At 37.9% G+C, this 16577-nt stretch overlaps 1 protein-coding gene across 2 annotated transcripts in view; it reads right to left on the bottom strand.

Moving 5' to 3' along the window:
* YEATS4 (YEATS domain containing 4) overlaps positions 1–16577 on the bottom strand; it is a 58121-nt gene that overhangs the window by 30231 nt on the left and 11313 nt on the right. The window contains exons 5-7 of one of the 2 annotated variants that reach the window (XM_015152237.3): positions 16322–16414; positions 15952–16039; positions 3895–4638 (exon numbers count right to left, since the gene is read on the bottom strand). In XM_015152237.3, coding sequence (XP_015007723.1) covers positions 4469–4638; positions 15952–16039; positions 16322–16414 — 351 coding nt within the window. In that variant the 3' untranslated portion in view covers positions 3895–4468. Of the gene's footprint in view, positions 1–3894; positions 4639–15951; positions 16040–16321; positions 16415–16577 lie in introns of those variants that run through there. The other variant, XM_077954706.1, reaches the window with a different exon arrangement.

Genomic DNA, 16577 nt, shown 5'->3' with positions numbered 1-16577 from the left:
ATGGTGAAATTCTACAAAATATACAAAAATTAGCTGGGCATGGTGGTGCAGGCCTCTAGTCTGAGGATCACCTGAGCCAGAAAGGTCAAGGCTGCCATGCTCCAGCTTGGGCAACAGAGTGAGACTCAGACTCAAACAAACAAACAAAAACTATCTCCATCTTTCAGATGGCCTGTTTCTGTTCTCTCTGTTGGTATCATCAGTGGTGTCTTCTCTGTTATCAATTTATCTGCACCATTTATCTCATCCTACATGAATGAGAAATACTTGCTATTTAAATTTGTATATTCTTAAGATTTAGTGAGATGAAGCATAAAATTGGTTATTTTTGTATCCTCTTTAGTGAACTACCTGTTCAAGTCTTTTGCTTTTGCCAGTGGCTCGTTTTCCTTAATGATTTATAATAATTCTTTTAGTCTTAAAGCTTTAGACACATATATGTCCCAGTTTTCCTTTAGGCTATTTTTATTTTTTGTCTCCATCTAGAAGTGTTGCATTTCATGTAATACAACTTGTGCAGTTGTGCCACTATGCCGTTTCTCAAATCACCTGGATGCCTTGTACAAATGCAAATTCCTGAGCTCTGTTCTAGACCTAATCAAATGTCTTTACTATTGTACTCTAAACTATTAAGAAGCTCCCTAAGGGGTTTTCTTTCTCCTTCCCTAACTGCCCCCTTTATTTTTTCCTCTCTCCCATCCATTCTTCCAAACTTCTATTACATTCAATGATCAGCACTGAAGAATTTGCTAGAATTATTAAAATAAAACATACAAGTAAACATGCTAACCATGCAATTGGAAGCTACTGTTATCTTGTGAGACAGTGTGCTGATCCAGTAAGATCAAGATAAGATTGACTTATTCTTCATCAGTTGACTTCAGGGAGAAAACATGGTTTTCTCTGACATTATTTAAAACCCTGTTTATGAAAAATCTCAAGCATACATAAGAGTACAGAAAATAATATAAATTCCCATGTACCTATTATCAAGCTTTAATAATTAGCAACGGTCAATCTTGTTTCATCTGTATTTCCTATTCCCCCTACCATCCCCTTTCCCCAGATTTAGCAACTCTCAGGAGATTCCTAAACTCATTCAAATTTGAGATCCAAAACTTTATGATATCTGGGTTTTGCATTGTACTTTCCAACTCCAATAAAATAATATTTACTTTTTTTTTTTTTTCCATTTCTTTATCAATTGTTGGCAGGGACTGGGTTGAGGGGAAGCAATTTACTCATTTTTTTTTCCTAGCTGGTACTTGTATGATCTCATTTTCTTTCTTTGTTCTTCTAAGAGACAAGGTCTTGCTCTGTCACCAGGCTGCAATGCAGTGAGTGGCCCACGCATAGCTCACTGCAGTCTCAAAAACTCTTGGGCTCAAGTAATCCTCCTGCCTCAGCCTCCTGAGCAGCTGGGACTACAGGTGGATGCCACCATACCTGGCCAACTTTTCTGTTTTTTGTTTGTGTGTGTGTGTGTTTTTTTTTTTTTTTTTTTGTAGAGACCAGGTCTCACCATGTGACCTAGGCTGGTTTCAAACTCCTGGCCTCAAGAGATCCTTAGCCCCACAAAGTGTTGGGACTACAGGTGTGAGCCACCATGCCCAGTCATTTTGCTTGGTTTCGATCTCAAGAGCTTGAAATCTATTATTATTAAAAAACAAAACAAAACAAAACTGAAGACATTAGTGGTAATGCTAAGGAACAGGTACCTGAAATGTTTTGTAAAGAGATTTCAAATATCTATGCTTTAGCATTCCATCCAATAGAATTAACACTAGAATTTTCTTACATGTTATTAAAGGCTAGCAAGATTTTTATCTGCAGTGTTTTGCATTTATGCTACCTGATGTTCATATCTGATATATTAAGTTACTCCAATTAGTTAAAGGAAGGAGGTTTGAGAAGTATTTAGTCATGAGCAACAGACGATTAAAAATGCTAACACTTTGAACATAAGAATTAAGTATTAATGAGACAGAAAAGCCCATAGCAGATTACTCATCTGAGTCACTGCTGGTTGACTCAACACCAAGCTATAGTTCCTTAATCTCCTATCTGTAAAATATGAATAACAGCACCAACCACCTACATTGGTTAGAAAAAACGAGACTAATACTTTGATCTTCTTTAAAGAAGTGAGCGGCCTAATTAGCTGAGTTTCTTTAATTCTTCTTATTGTCTAGATGAATAAATTATCCCTTGGGAAATAAATATTCTTTCTACTTATAAAAGAATGGGAAAATCTATCATATGGAGATACCACATTTAAAAAATGCATTCATTAGTTGATGGACATTTTGAATTGTCTCCTTTTTGGCAGTCATATATGATGCTATGAACATTGATGTACAAGTTTTTGTGTGAATGTTTTCATTTCTCTTGGGTACATATCCAGGAGTGGAATTGTTGTGTCATTGGATAACTATGCTTAACTTTTTGAAGAACTGCCAAGTTGTTTCCCAAAGTGGCTAAACCATTTTACATTCTCAACAGCAATATATGAGGGTTCCAATTTTTCCATATCCTCACCCAACTTTTTTGGGTATTTTGTTTAAAATTATAGCCACAATGGTGGATGTGAGGTGGTATCTCATTGTGGTTATAAAATCACATTTTCCTAATGATGAATGATGCTGAGCATCTCCTCATATGCTTATTGACCATTTCGATACCTTCCTTCAAGAAATCTGTTCAAATCCTTTGCCCATTAAAAAAATTTTTGTTGAGTTATAGGAGTTCTTTGCAATGTCACAGTGAAATCCCACCAAGATTAAAGCCAACAAAGAAATAAGAGCCAGTAGAGTAAGATTGAGCCATGAGCACATATTTTGAACCCTTGTATGCATATGCATAAAGTCAGACCTACCTACATGGACTTTAGTTTTATGAACCAATACATTCTTGGGGGGCTAACTAGAATAATGATTGCCTGTGCCAACGCCTCAAGTAGAATGGGGCTTTCCCTCATGCCATTTTCCTGATCTATCCCCAGGTCCTATGCTGTAGTGTGGGGAATCTTAGCATGATGAGCCTGGTAGGTAGGCATGGGGATAAAAGGTGCAGAGAAAAATGAATGATGCTTGGCACAATTAAAAGTACCAGTACCAAGCCTCAGAGGGCTCTGGCCGAAATTTCAGACCACAGAGGCCTTTGTACATTCTCCATAATAATTGTAAAAGTCACAACTTTAAAAAATAAAGCCACAAAGTAAAAAGTAACCAATCCATCAGGGCAGACAGATAAGAAAGTATTTTTGTTCCTAGGTTGCCAAGATGGTTCAGCCAACATACCTTTAAAGATTAGGTATTAATGAATGTTAAATTAGATGAGTCCAAAAGTAGAGGACTTGCTGTGTGGATTTGAACAGAAGAGGCTAAAGAGGAGAGGGTGGGAGTAGTGCATGAAGCTAATGCACAGCTGTAGCTGCTTCCCATATGTCTCTATGAAATATTTAACTTTTTTTGTTTGTTTGTTTGAGATGAAGTCTCATTCTGCTACCCAGGCTGGAGTGCAGTGGCGTGATCTCGGCTCATTGCAACCTCTGCCTCCTGAGTTCAAGCAATTCTCCTGCCTCAGCCTCCCAAGTAGTTGGGATTACAGGCATGTACCACCATGCCCGGCTAATTTTTGTATTTTTAGTAGAGATGGGGTTTTAGCATGTTGGCCAGGCTGGTCTCGAACTCCTGAGCTCAGGTGATCCGCCCACCTTGGATTCCCAAAGTGCTGGTATTACAGGCGTGAGCCACCGTGCCTGGCCCCTAAGAATTAATACATTTGTATGTGAAGAATAATGACACTGTGATAGGCAGAACAAAACTTACGATATAATCTTTACCATCAAAGAGCTTCTATATGCGACAATGAGTGCCAATAAGAGATGTGAGGTCACAATACTATAAAGATACTTTAATTGTATTGAGGGTGTTCCAGAAAGTCTTCAAAGAGGAAGAAACAGATCAGGAGGGAGAAATAGGATCAATAAACTACATTTATTGACTACTTACTGGACACATCATATAGAAAAAAGATAGGGTGGGGGCAGGTAAGAACTTGAAGAAATTAAATATATACATTAAGTTTATCACTAATTCTAACTACTAGAGAAGTACAAAATTTGTACAAGTAATACTTTATAATGAAATGCTGATGCCTGTCAAAAGGGTAATAAGCTATACATATACTACAATAAACATTTTTTAAAATTGCGCTTAATATCATAGAATTTCCTTAAAATGGGCTGGTAAAATGGTAAAAATGTATATGCATCCATTCTTACACATGTACTTTCCATTAAAGATTGCTTAAATAGTACAAATTCCTATTGCTGAGAAATTCATGGTCAACAGCTATATATGAAGTTCCTCTAAGAAACGTCATAGCATTTGCAGTAAGTCCATTTCTCCAGTGAAGCCCACCTTATTTTCAGTTTAGCTTACTACCAAGTTCTCATGAGAACTGTTTATATGTCTTTTGCTTGGTCATCTTCTTCAAGTTTTCTGATTTCATTTTTTAAACAATTTATAGTTTCACGACTTGCTTTTAATCTCTCCTTAAGCTCTGCAATCTCAAAGCTTGTTTTTTTCTTAGCAGCTTCTAATTTTTCTCTGGTTTTCACTTCAAGCTCTGCAACTAAAGAAAACAAATATTTTACTAAAGTATTTTTCTCACATGTTTAAGATATATGATAGGGTAATAAATATGGCATTTCCTGGCGACAATGTTTCCATAATGAAATATGGATAACTTAAGAATTACAACATTAAACATGGATGTAGGTTGGGGTAGGGGAAGAATGTCTGAATTCCCAAGAGAGGATCTAAGATGTTTACTACAACTAAAAATGAAATTCTGATCACCAACTCACAGTTAAAATTTTAAGACATAATGTCCTTTTTTCCATACACATACTAAGATTGAAATAAGGGGGCACACAAACCCAAGATATATCAGCTAATAAGAGGTGACTGGGTGCAGTGACTTATGCCTGTAATCTTAGTACCTTGGGAGGCTAAGGCAGGTGGATCACTTGAGGCCAGGAGTTCGAAACCAATCTGGCCAACATGGCAAAATCTTGTCTTTACCAAAAATACAAAATTAGCAGGGCGTGGTGGTGCACACCTGTAATCCCAGATACTCTGGTGGCTGAGGCATGAGAATCACTTGAACTTGGGAGGCAGAGGTTGCAGTGAGCTAAGATGTTGCTAGTGCACTCCAGTCTGGGCGATAGAGTGAGAGTCTGTCTTAAAGGAGGTGGCCGGGGGGGAGGAGAGAAGTGCTAACTACACGTATTCTTAAATTTATATACAGGTGAAACTTTTTTTTTTTTTTTTTGAGATGGAGTCTCGCTCTGTCGCCCAGGCTGGAGTGCAGTGGCACAATCTCGGCTCACTGCAACCTCTGCCTCCAAGGTTCAAGCAATTCTCCTGCCTCAGCCTCCCGAGTAGTTGGGACTACAGGTACATGCTGCCACGCCCGGCTAATTTTTTGTATTTCAGTAGAGAAGGGGTTTTACCATGTTGCCCAGGCTGATTGCGAACTCCTGAGTTCAGGCAATCCACCCTCCTTGGCCTTCCAAAGTGCGGGGTTACAGGCGTGAGCCACTGCACCCGGCCCAGGTGAGACTTTTATAAACAAAATCACACTATCAAAACAAGCAAATACCTTTTTTTTTTCAAAGAGGTAGGAATAACTGCTAAAAGCTGAATCCCAGCTCTGCAACTTACGAGTTGTGACACTGTAAGCTACTTCACCTATGTTCCTCACTTATGAAACAGAAATGATAATGGCAAATACTTCATAATATTATTTGTTGAGAAAATTTTTGAGACAGGATCTTACTCTGTCACCCAGGCTGGAGTGCAGTGGTGTGATCTTGGCTCACTGCAAACTCTGACTCCTGGGTTCAAGTGATCCTCCCACCTCAGCCTCCTAAGCAGCTGGGATTACATGTGTGAGCCACCACACCCAACCTGTTAAGAAGACTTAATGAATTAATTTATGCAAAGTACCCAGAATACTGCCTGGTACAGAAAAAGCCCTATCAACTATTGTTATGAGAACAGAGAAACATTAAATGATATTTGAAACTATCCAGGACAAAGTACTAAAGAAACATTACTGCAAAACAGGACACATCTATTTAAATATGCCACTTGGATATGTAGCATGATGTTTTACAAAGAAAAATATCTTCTTGTGTCTAACATTTCCATCTTGTGGACATTTTTGGTAACTGCTGCTGCTCGCTATTAAAGTATACTTATATTTTGGTGGGAAAAAACCCAACTATGGAATCAGAAAAGACCTGAGTTCAAATAAACCCTTGCTCCCTTATTAGCTGAATACTGACATTTCTAAGGCTCCATCAATCTCTTTGTCTATATGATACAGTTAAAACTAGGTATTTCTCAGAGGATTTACAAGGATTACATGAAGTAATTATATGTAAAGCATCTAACACATAAAAAACATGCAATAAATATTAATGAGTTCTCTCCTTATTTTGCTCATTGCTAGCGACTTGCTTTTAGTGACTGCCAAAACAATTCATATTTTACTTCGTAATTCTTTTCATTCTTTTAAAGATTGTATTTATACATAGGTAGTACATACAAGATTACAAATTAAAAGGTTAAAAACAGTAGATAGTGAAAAAATATGCCCTTCTACTACACTTGTTCCCCAGCCTGCCACGATCAATCAGTGCTTCTTCCCAGAGATAATCACTGTTGGGTTCTGATATCTTCCCAGAAATAATCACTGTTGGGTTCTCTGATATCTTCCCAGAAATAGTCTGCTGATATACAAAGCATATACCCAAGTGCAGTTTCTTCTTCTTCCCAACACAAGTGGTATCATTCTATACACACTGTTTTGCACCTTGCTGTTTCACTTAACATTATATGTGGAAGCTCATCCTATAACACAGAGCTGTCTTATTCTTTTTAATGACTACAGAGGACCTAATTGAATGGATATACACAATTCATTTAGTCTGCCCCCATTGATGTACATTCAGAGTATCTCCATTTTTTCTTTTACAAAAAATGCAATAATGTGTATGCTGTGAATAATCATTTTAGTATATTTGTAGGATAAATTCCTAGAAAAGAATATATATGTACTTGTAATTCTGGAATAATGTTAAGCAACTCAAAAGGATCTACCAATTTATAATCCCATTAGCATTGTGTCTGTTTCCCTACTGCATCAACTTTTTGGTCTTACCTAACCTGAAAGGTTAAAAACAGTATTTCAGTGTAGTCTTAATTTGCATTCATCTTATTACTACTGGGGCTGACTCATCTTTTTTATAATGTTTGAGACATTTCTCCCTTTCTACAGATGATCTGTTTTCCCTTTGCTCATTTTCCTATTGGGTTATTGGCCTTTCTTATTGACTCATAAGAGCTATATACAGCTTTATACAGTAGTCCCCCCTCATCCATGGTTTCATTTTCCATGCTTACAGTTACCCACTGTCAACAGCGGTCTGAAAACAGGTGAGTACAGTAGAATAAGATTTTTTGGGGGGTGGGGTGGGGGAAGAGCACACATTTACATAACTGTTATTAGAGTTCATTGTTATAATTCTATTTTATTAATTATCATTGTTAATCTTTTATTGTGCCTAATTTATAAATTAAACTTTATCATAGGTATATATGTATAGGAAAAAACAGTATATAGGGCTTGGTACTATCTGCAGTTTCAGGCATCCACTGGGGTTCTTGGAACGTGTCCTCTCCAGATAAAGGGGGACTACAGTATGTTAAGAAACTAGTCATGTGTGACATGAGTACATTTTCTATGGCTTGTCAGTCTTTAGAGTTTGTTCCCAGTGCTTTTTACTATGCAGAAATTTGTATTCCCCTGTACCCTCTCTCTCCCCACATCAATTTAAAAAACACACTGAATGATATGCACTTTGTTAGATGCTGGGCTACAGAGGCAGGAAACAGGTAAGAAAAAAATGCACTAATGTCATGAGGTAATCATAGGGAACGACAAGAGTAGATTGGATTCAAATCAAGTAGAAAGGGTGAGTTTTATGAAGGGGGGCTGCTTGGCAGTAGTAACATCTAAACTAAATTTTAAACAATGAGAAAGGAGTTAGGTAAATGAAGTGGGCATACAGGCCCAGGAAGCAGCATAAAAACAAGGAGTCCTGTATAGCTATAAGTGGTAGTTTTAAAACTAGCCAGGGAGACCTGATTAACTCAATTGTCAGAAGGACGGCATTCACTGTAGATGTAACATAGATTCATGTTGTTTGATTCATGATACTTTTATTTTTGACAACTTGTAAGACTGCGAAGGGCACTAGATGTTTGGAAGAAGACATGAGTTAGTTAGCAATGAGATCCTGGGGGAAAACATTTTAAAACTTCTTTTAGCTTGTTCCAGTGTTCTGCTTCCTATGTGTTAAATGCTTACACAAAAAAAGAAAAGTTTCTGTTTTTAATTTCCCAATGAAGTCTCAATTTCGAGAAAACAAATCCAAAGAATTACTACTTTTACAAAGTCAGTTCAAATTACTGGTTAGGAGACAGACTATCAGGCTTTTTACAACTTATTAATTAAGCGGACAGATTTGGGGTTTAAAATGCAGGCTCTACTGGGTAATTTTGGGCAAGTTATCAAATCTTTCTAGAGTCTTTACCTACAAAATGGTGCTAGTCATAGTATCGCCCTCCTAGGATTATTTAGAGTATTCAACAAGTTAAGAAAGGGAAAGTGCTTGACAGGTACATAGTAAACTCTCAGTAAGTGTTCACTATCATTTTTATTACTTCTTGAAGAAGTAACTAAAAAGCTAGATCATTAGTGCTTAAATAAACTTCCAATATACTCCATAATAAATATTCTCTATAAAAATACTATTAAATTTTTGGAGCCTAAGTTCTGAGGACTGCCGGGGATCAAGTTCTGATTCTACTACTAACTAGCTGTGTGACCCTGGGCAAGTTTCTTAACCTCCTTGTACCTTGGTTTCCTTTTCTAAATATTACCTAATAAAGTTGTTATAGAATTAAGTGAGTTTATATATACACAGACTCAGAAGAGTACAAATAGTAAGCACTAAGTCGGATATTTTATTATTACTAAATATTGACTATCATATGCCCTCAAATTGTTAAAACTATACATACATTTTTTAGACCTTTGATTAACATTCCCAGATAGCTTTCCTAAAAAGCTAAATTTATACTCACAAAACAATTCATGAGAATGCAAAGTTTACCATATTCTTAATCGGTACAACTATTAAAAATTCCTGGCTGGCACGGTGATTCGTGCCTGTAATGTCAGTACTTTGGGAGGCTGAGGTGGGAGAACTCTGCCTCTACAAAAAAAAAAAAAAATTGCCAGACGTGGTGACACGTAACTGTAGTCCTAGCTACTGCTTGGGAAGCCAAGGCAGGACGATCATGTGAGCCCACGAGTTTGAGGCTGCAGTGAGCTATGATCACACCACTGCAACCCAGCCTGAGTGACAGAGTGAGACCCTGTCTCTAGGGGGAAAAAAAAATCCTTTTGCTAATTTGATAGGACAAATGTAGTCATTCATTACTGTTTGGTTTGCATTCTTAAAGTTATTAGCAGGGCCAAATATTTTATCATTTTATTTACTGGTGATCTCTTATTCTGTCTGTCTGTCCATATCTTCCGCCCATTTATCTACTGAGGTTTAACATGTTTTTCCATTTATCAATTTTAGCATTAAAAAAATTAATTCTTTGCCATATTTTCTGCAAACTTTTCTTCTTTGCCTTTTTGAAATGTAGAAATTAAATATATCTAATAAAGTCTATCCTTCTTTTAATGTGATTTTTCCTAACACTTTAAATTTAGAAAGTCCTCCCTAGCCAGGATAGCCAGTAATCTAATTTTTCGAAAAACAGGCTGACTGATTTTCAAAAAACATTTAAATATATTTAACGAAACTGGAATTTGTTTTGGTAAGTACTATAAAGTGATGATCAAAATTAAGTTTTCCTCCCAAAAGCTTACCAATTATGCCAACACCATTTATGGAATTAGACTTTTCTCCCTTATTGATTTGGTACTGTTAAGAAAATGAACTAAAGATCATACAGAAAATGTAATTTATTGATAAAAACCTCCCAAGGTTATACAGCTCCATACATAAGATTTAACACATCGAAACAGATTTACAGCCTTTTCACAAAATACATTATTTATACCTACTTGTTATACATAAATAAATAATAGTTTTGTCAAAAACAGAAAAATGTGAGCACTTGAATTTTGAAAGAGAATTTTCCACCATGCATGGGCACATTTCATGGTATGAGAGAAAGAAGAGAGTGATCAATAATGAAGCACACTAGTGCTTTTTACCTTTTCAAAGTGATCATATACTTAACTGTTTTTATGTTCATAACATTTTTTGCAGATATAGAAATTAAAGCATACAAATTTTCAATGACTACCCAAGTTGCAAAATTATAAATAGTACCCAGATCTTTTAAGTCCTAACCAAGTGTTTTATGAAAATATAAACAAAACACTGCTATAACCACTAATTGTTAAACAGCAATTCCCTCCCCACTTCATTACCATCCCTCCACCTCTTCTTTTATTGGATCACTCCCTTTCAGCCTACAAATATACTGGTTTATTTCCCCCTGAAAACAATACCCTCTTGACCCCGTATCTTGCTTTGGCTACTGCTTCAAAGACTTCTCCTCCCCTTTACAGCCAGGCTTCAAGACAGAGTTGTCTATATTGTCTGTCTCCAATTTATCTCATCTGATATTCTCTTATCCACTTCAATTGATCTTCTGACCTTACTATTCTCCTTACACTGCTCCTGTTAAGATCATCAAGGAGCTCCATCTTACTCTATCCAATTACTGGGCCCTCATCTTAATTGACCTACCAGCAGTATTAGACACTCTCTAGTTCTTGATATACTTTTCTCATTCGGCTTTGAGGACATTACATGCACCTAGTTTTTCTCCCTCCATATTCGCTGTTTGTTCTTCATTCCCTTTGCTGGTTATCTCCTCAATTTTTAAATTTTGGAGTGCCCATGTCTCTCACTCTTTGGACCTCTTTTCTATCTTTACTTACTCCTTTGATGATACCATTTGGTCTCATAATTTACAATTCTATTAACTTTCAAATTTATGTCTCCAGCCTAGACCTCTCCTCTCTTTGAATGCCAGTGTGCAACATCCTTCTCAACATCTCAACTTACATGTCTTACAGGCATCCCACACCCATCATGTCCAAACTTGCACTTTTTTTTTTGAGACAGAATCTTGCTGTATTGCTCAGTCTGGCATGCAGTGGCATGATAACAGCTCATTAAAGCCTTGCCCTCCTGGGCTCAAGTAATCCTCCCACCTCAGCCTCCTGAGTAGCTGGTGCTACAGGAATGTGCCACCACACTCAGAAGATTTTTAAAAAATTTTTTGTAGAGATGGGGTTTCACTACATTGCTCAGGCTAGTCTTGAAGTCCTGGGCTCAGGCAATCCTCTCACGCTGGCCCCCATAAAGTGCTGCGATTATAGGCATGAGCCATCACACCTGGCCAGTCAAAGCTGTACTCTGAATCGCAAAACCATCTGTGTAAAAAGCAATGACTTTTTTGGAGTTCCTCAGGCCCAAAACCATGTAAGTCATCCTTTGCTTGTCTTTCTCCAATACCTCATTATTCAAAGGATCAGCAAATCCTACTGTACCTATTTTCAAAACAGGTCCAAAATCTAATGTCTTCTCCCATTGCTATCACTCTGGTCCAAGCCACCATTCTACCAAATCTGAATTATTAAGACAGCCTCCACACTACAACTTCTCCTTCTATTACATCTGCTTTGCAGAACCAGGGTGATGTTAGTTTGGGGAGGAAGTGGAGCAAGATGGTGGAACAGAAGCCCCTACCAATTGTCCTCCCAACAGGAATACCAAATTTGACACATATCTACACAAAAGAGCACCTTGATAAGAAGGAAAAATCAGGTGAACGATCACAGTACCTGGTTTTATCTTCATATCACTGAAAGAGGTGCCGAAGAGGATAGGAAAGACAGTACTGAATTTCCAACACCACCCCTCCCTTACCCCCAGCAGCGGCTGCACAGTGCGAAGAGAGAATCTGTGCACTTAAGAGAGGGAGAGCACAGTGATTGGGGGACTTTGCATTAGAACACAGTGCTCCCAACACTGGGCAGAACTCAGCTAGCGTCCACAGAAAGCGTATTTACACGCCCTATCCAGAGAACTGCCCATCCCTGTGGTCAAAACTTGAGTTCTGGCAAGCCTCAAGCCTCACCCCCTTGGGATAAAGTGCTCTGGGGTCCTAAATAAACTTGAAAGGCCATCTAGGCCACAAGGACTGCAACTCTTAGGCAAGGCGAGTGCTGTGCTTGACACCAGTAGACTTGGGGGACACCTGGCTTAGTGAGACACCAGCTGGGGCAGCTAAGGGTGCTTGCACCACTCCTCCCCCAGCCCCAGGCAACACAGCTCATGGCTCTGAAAGAGATCCTCTCCCTTCCACTTGAGGAGAGGAAAGTGAAAAGATGACTTTGTCTTGCAACTTGGATAGCAGCTCAGCCATAGTAGGATAGGGCATTGGGCAGAGTTGTGAGGCCCCAGGCCTTAGCTCCCAGACATTTCCAGACACACCCTGGGCCAGAAGAGAACCCAGTGCCTTGAAGAGAAGGAACCAGTCCTGGTTCCCAAAGCAATCTACAGATTCAATGCAATCCCTATCAAAATACAAATGACATTCTCCACAGAAATAGAAAAAAAAAAACCCTGAAATTTATGTGGAACCACAAAAGATCCAGAATAGCCAAAGTTATCCTCAGCAAAAAGAATAAAACTGGAGGAATCACCCAACTTCAAATTACATTACAGAACTACAGTAACCACAATAGCATGGTACTTGCAGAAAAAGAGACACATAAGCCAACGGAACAGACTAGAGAACCCAGAAACAAATCCACACACCTACAGGGAACTCATTTTTGACAAAGGTGCCAAGAACATACACTTGGGGGAAAAAATGGTCTCTTCAATAAATGGTGCCAGGAAATCTGGATATCCATATGCAGAAGAATGAAACTAGACTCCTATCTCTTGCCATACACAAAAATCAAATTAAAATGGATTAAAGACTAAGATTTCAAACTATTAAACTACTAAAGAAAACACTGGGGAAACTCTCTAAGACATTGGACTGGGCGAAGATTTCTTGTGTAATACCCTATAAACACAGGCAACCAAGGCAAAAATGGATTAACGGGATCACATCAAGTTAAAAAACTTCTGTACCACAAAGGAAACAATCAACAAAGTGAAGAGACAACACACAGAATGGGAGAAAATATCTGCAAACTACCCATCTGTCAAAGAATTAATAATCAGAATATATAAGGAGCTCAAACAACTCCTTAAGAATCTGATTTTAAAATGGGAAAAAGATCTGAATAGACATTTATCAAAAGATGACATACAAATGGCAAACAGGTATATGAAAAGGTGCTCAACATCACTGATCATCAGAAAAATGCAAATTAAAACTACAATGAGATGTCATCTCATGCCTGTTAAAATGGCTTTTATCAAAAAGATAGGCAATAACAAATAGCAAGGATGCAGAGAAAAGGGAATCCTTATACACTGTTGGTAGGAATGTAAATTAGTAAAACCAATATGGTCAACAGTTTGGAGGTTCCTCAAAAAACTAAAAATAGAGCTATATGATCTAGCAATCCCACTGCTAGGTATATATCCAAAAGAAAATAAGTCAGTATATCAAAAAGATATCTGCACTTCCATGTTTATGTTTATCGCAGCACTATTCAAAAGAGCCAAGATTTGAAAGCAACCCAAGTGTCCATCAACAGATGAATGGATAAAGAAAATATGGTACATATACACAATAGAGTACTATTCAGCTATAAAAAAGGAATGAAATCCTATCATTCCAAACAACATGGATGGAACTGAAAGTCATTATGTTAAGTGAAGTAAGCCAGGGACAGAAAGATAAACATCATATATTCTCATTTATTTGTGGGAGCTAAAAATTAAAACAACTAGGCTGGGCACAGTGGCTCATGCCTGTAATCCCAGCACTCTGGGAGGCTGAGGTGGGTGGAATACCTGAGGTCAGGAGTTCGAGACCAGCTTGGCCAACATAGTGAAACCCTGTCTCTACTAAAAATACAAAAAAAAAAATTACTCAGGCGTGATGGTATACGCCTGTAATCCCAGCTACTCGGGAGGCTGAGGCAGAAGAATCACTTGAGCCTGGGAGACAGAGGTTGCAGTGAGCCGAGATCGTGCCACTGCACTCCAGCCAGGCCAACAGAGCGAGGCTCTGTCTCAAAAAACAAACAAAAACTGAACTCATGAGATAGAGAAAACAGAGTAGAATGACAGTTACCAGAGGCTGGGAAGCATAGTGGGTAGGTGGGTGAAGGATGGTTATTGGTACAAAAAATATAAAGAATGAATAAGATTAAGTATTTGATAGCACAACAGGATGACTATAGTCAATAATAATGTAATTGTACATTTAAAAGTAACTAAAAGAGTATATTTGGATTATTTGTAACAAAAAGGGTAAATGCTTGAGGTGATGGATATCTCATTTCCTGGATATAATCTTTAGACATTGTATGCCCGTATCAAAATATCCCATGTACCCAGCAAATACATACACCTACTATATACCCACAGAATTAAACATTTTAAAGAAGTTAAATCTGATGTCATTCCTTTGCTCAAAACTCAAAAATGACTTCACATCTCAGTTTAATAATCTGAAGTCCTCATAGTTACCCACAAATCCCTACATGACCTAGTCCCCTGTTAACCTCTCTGATCTCATCTCCCACTCCTTGTCCTCTTGTTCACTCTACTCTAGTCACACTGGACTTCTTGCTGTTTTTCAGCCATTCACTTACCTGAGGGCCTTCGTCCTCACTGCTCCCTCTACATATAACATCTTTCCCTTAGATCACTCCTTTACTCCTTTAGGTCTCCAAATGCTCAGAAAGCATTTCCTGACTGATATTTTGGTATTAGTATCTAAAACTCCACCTCCTCCCACCAAAGATGCTCCCTGCCCCACTTTGTCTCCGTAGCACCTAATCACTACCTTATACTTCCTTGTTCTGTTTATTTAATACCTGTTTTCCTCCCACTAGAATGTAGGGCCCATGAGGATAGGGCTTTTTGTCTGATTCGGACACTGCTCCAACCTCAGCACCTAGCACCTAGAACAAAGCGTGGCATGTAACTGGTACTCACTATATATTGTAATGAATGAATGATCAAAGAAATGACTGAACAGTGACATAAATGTTAACACAGGGATGGCAAATAGATTTCATATTAAATGCTAATTGCAAATGACTGAGAATAGACGCACGGATTAATGCGTACAGGATTCTGAGACCATATCAGCTTAGAGAGAAAATACAACATGACCGATTATCAATGTGGCATTCAGGTAGTCAATACTTGAGCATTAATCTAAAACTATGTAAAATGACATCGGCAAAAATACAAGATAAACTAGCTCACAGTACATAAAAGTATAATTACGCTCTGCAAGGTCCGTCACACGGATTTTGTTAGCAAAGATTAGTCAACAGAAAATGATAGGCTAAGCAAGACTAATGAAAAACTATACTTAAATGTAATTAGGGAATAAAACAGACAAACAGTACTTCAGAGAATGTGAGAGGCTTTCACCCTTCTTGAAAGTAGTCCTACTTAGGAACAATTTAAAACATCCTTCTTACATGTTCTACTGTAATACAAACTGTTTTTTAACACCTAAAAAACTTACCTATATCATTTTTTTTAAAGTTTAAAAGGCACTAATCATACAACCCTTTCACCATTACAGAATACATTATTTTTCAGAATTAGGAATGCATGGCACTTACATTCTGTTTCATGCTTATAGGCTCCTAATGTTAGCTGACGAGATGTTGTCAATAATTGTTGCATCATTGCTGTTGGGTCTTGAAATATCTAATGGGATAGAATGAACAAAAACCCAATAACTTCAAAGTTCTCCAACTTCAAATGCTTTTGAAACTATCATTATAGCTGGACACGGTGGCAGGCGCCTGTGGTCCCAGCTACTCGGGAGGCTGAGGCAGGAGAATGGCGTGGGCCCGGGAGGGGGAGCTTGCAGTGAGCCGAGATCGCGCCACCGCACTCCAGCCTGGGCGACAGAGCAAGACTCCGTCTCAAAAAAAAAAAAAAAAAAAAAAAAAAAAACAAAAAACCGTCATTATAAAATATTCTTACCATTTCATCATAGAACTCTGAAACCACTGTCTTTTTCCCCAGCATTGCATTGGTATCTGATTGAAACAGCTTTAGCAAATGATACAGGGTTACCTGTGAAATAAAAACAGATGTCACATCTGTGCAATGGTTTTTATCATCACAAGACACTGGCATTTTTCAAACTGAATTAGAGACTGAAGTAAGTATATACATGTCAAATTCATGATCTTGTTTCAACTGCAACTGATTGCAGCAAATCACCCAAATTTTCTGT

The sequence above is a fragment of the Macaca mulatta genome, chromosome 11 (genome assembly GCF_049350105.2).
Source record: "Macaca mulatta isolate MMU2019108-1 chromosome 11, T2T-MMU8v2.0, whole genome shotgun sequence".
NCBI lineage: Eukaryota > Metazoa > Chordata > Mammalia > Primates > Cercopithecidae > Macaca > Macaca mulatta.
The sequence above is the reverse complement of the archived record's forward strand: the minus strand, read 5'-3'. Positions and strand labels throughout refer to the sequence as shown.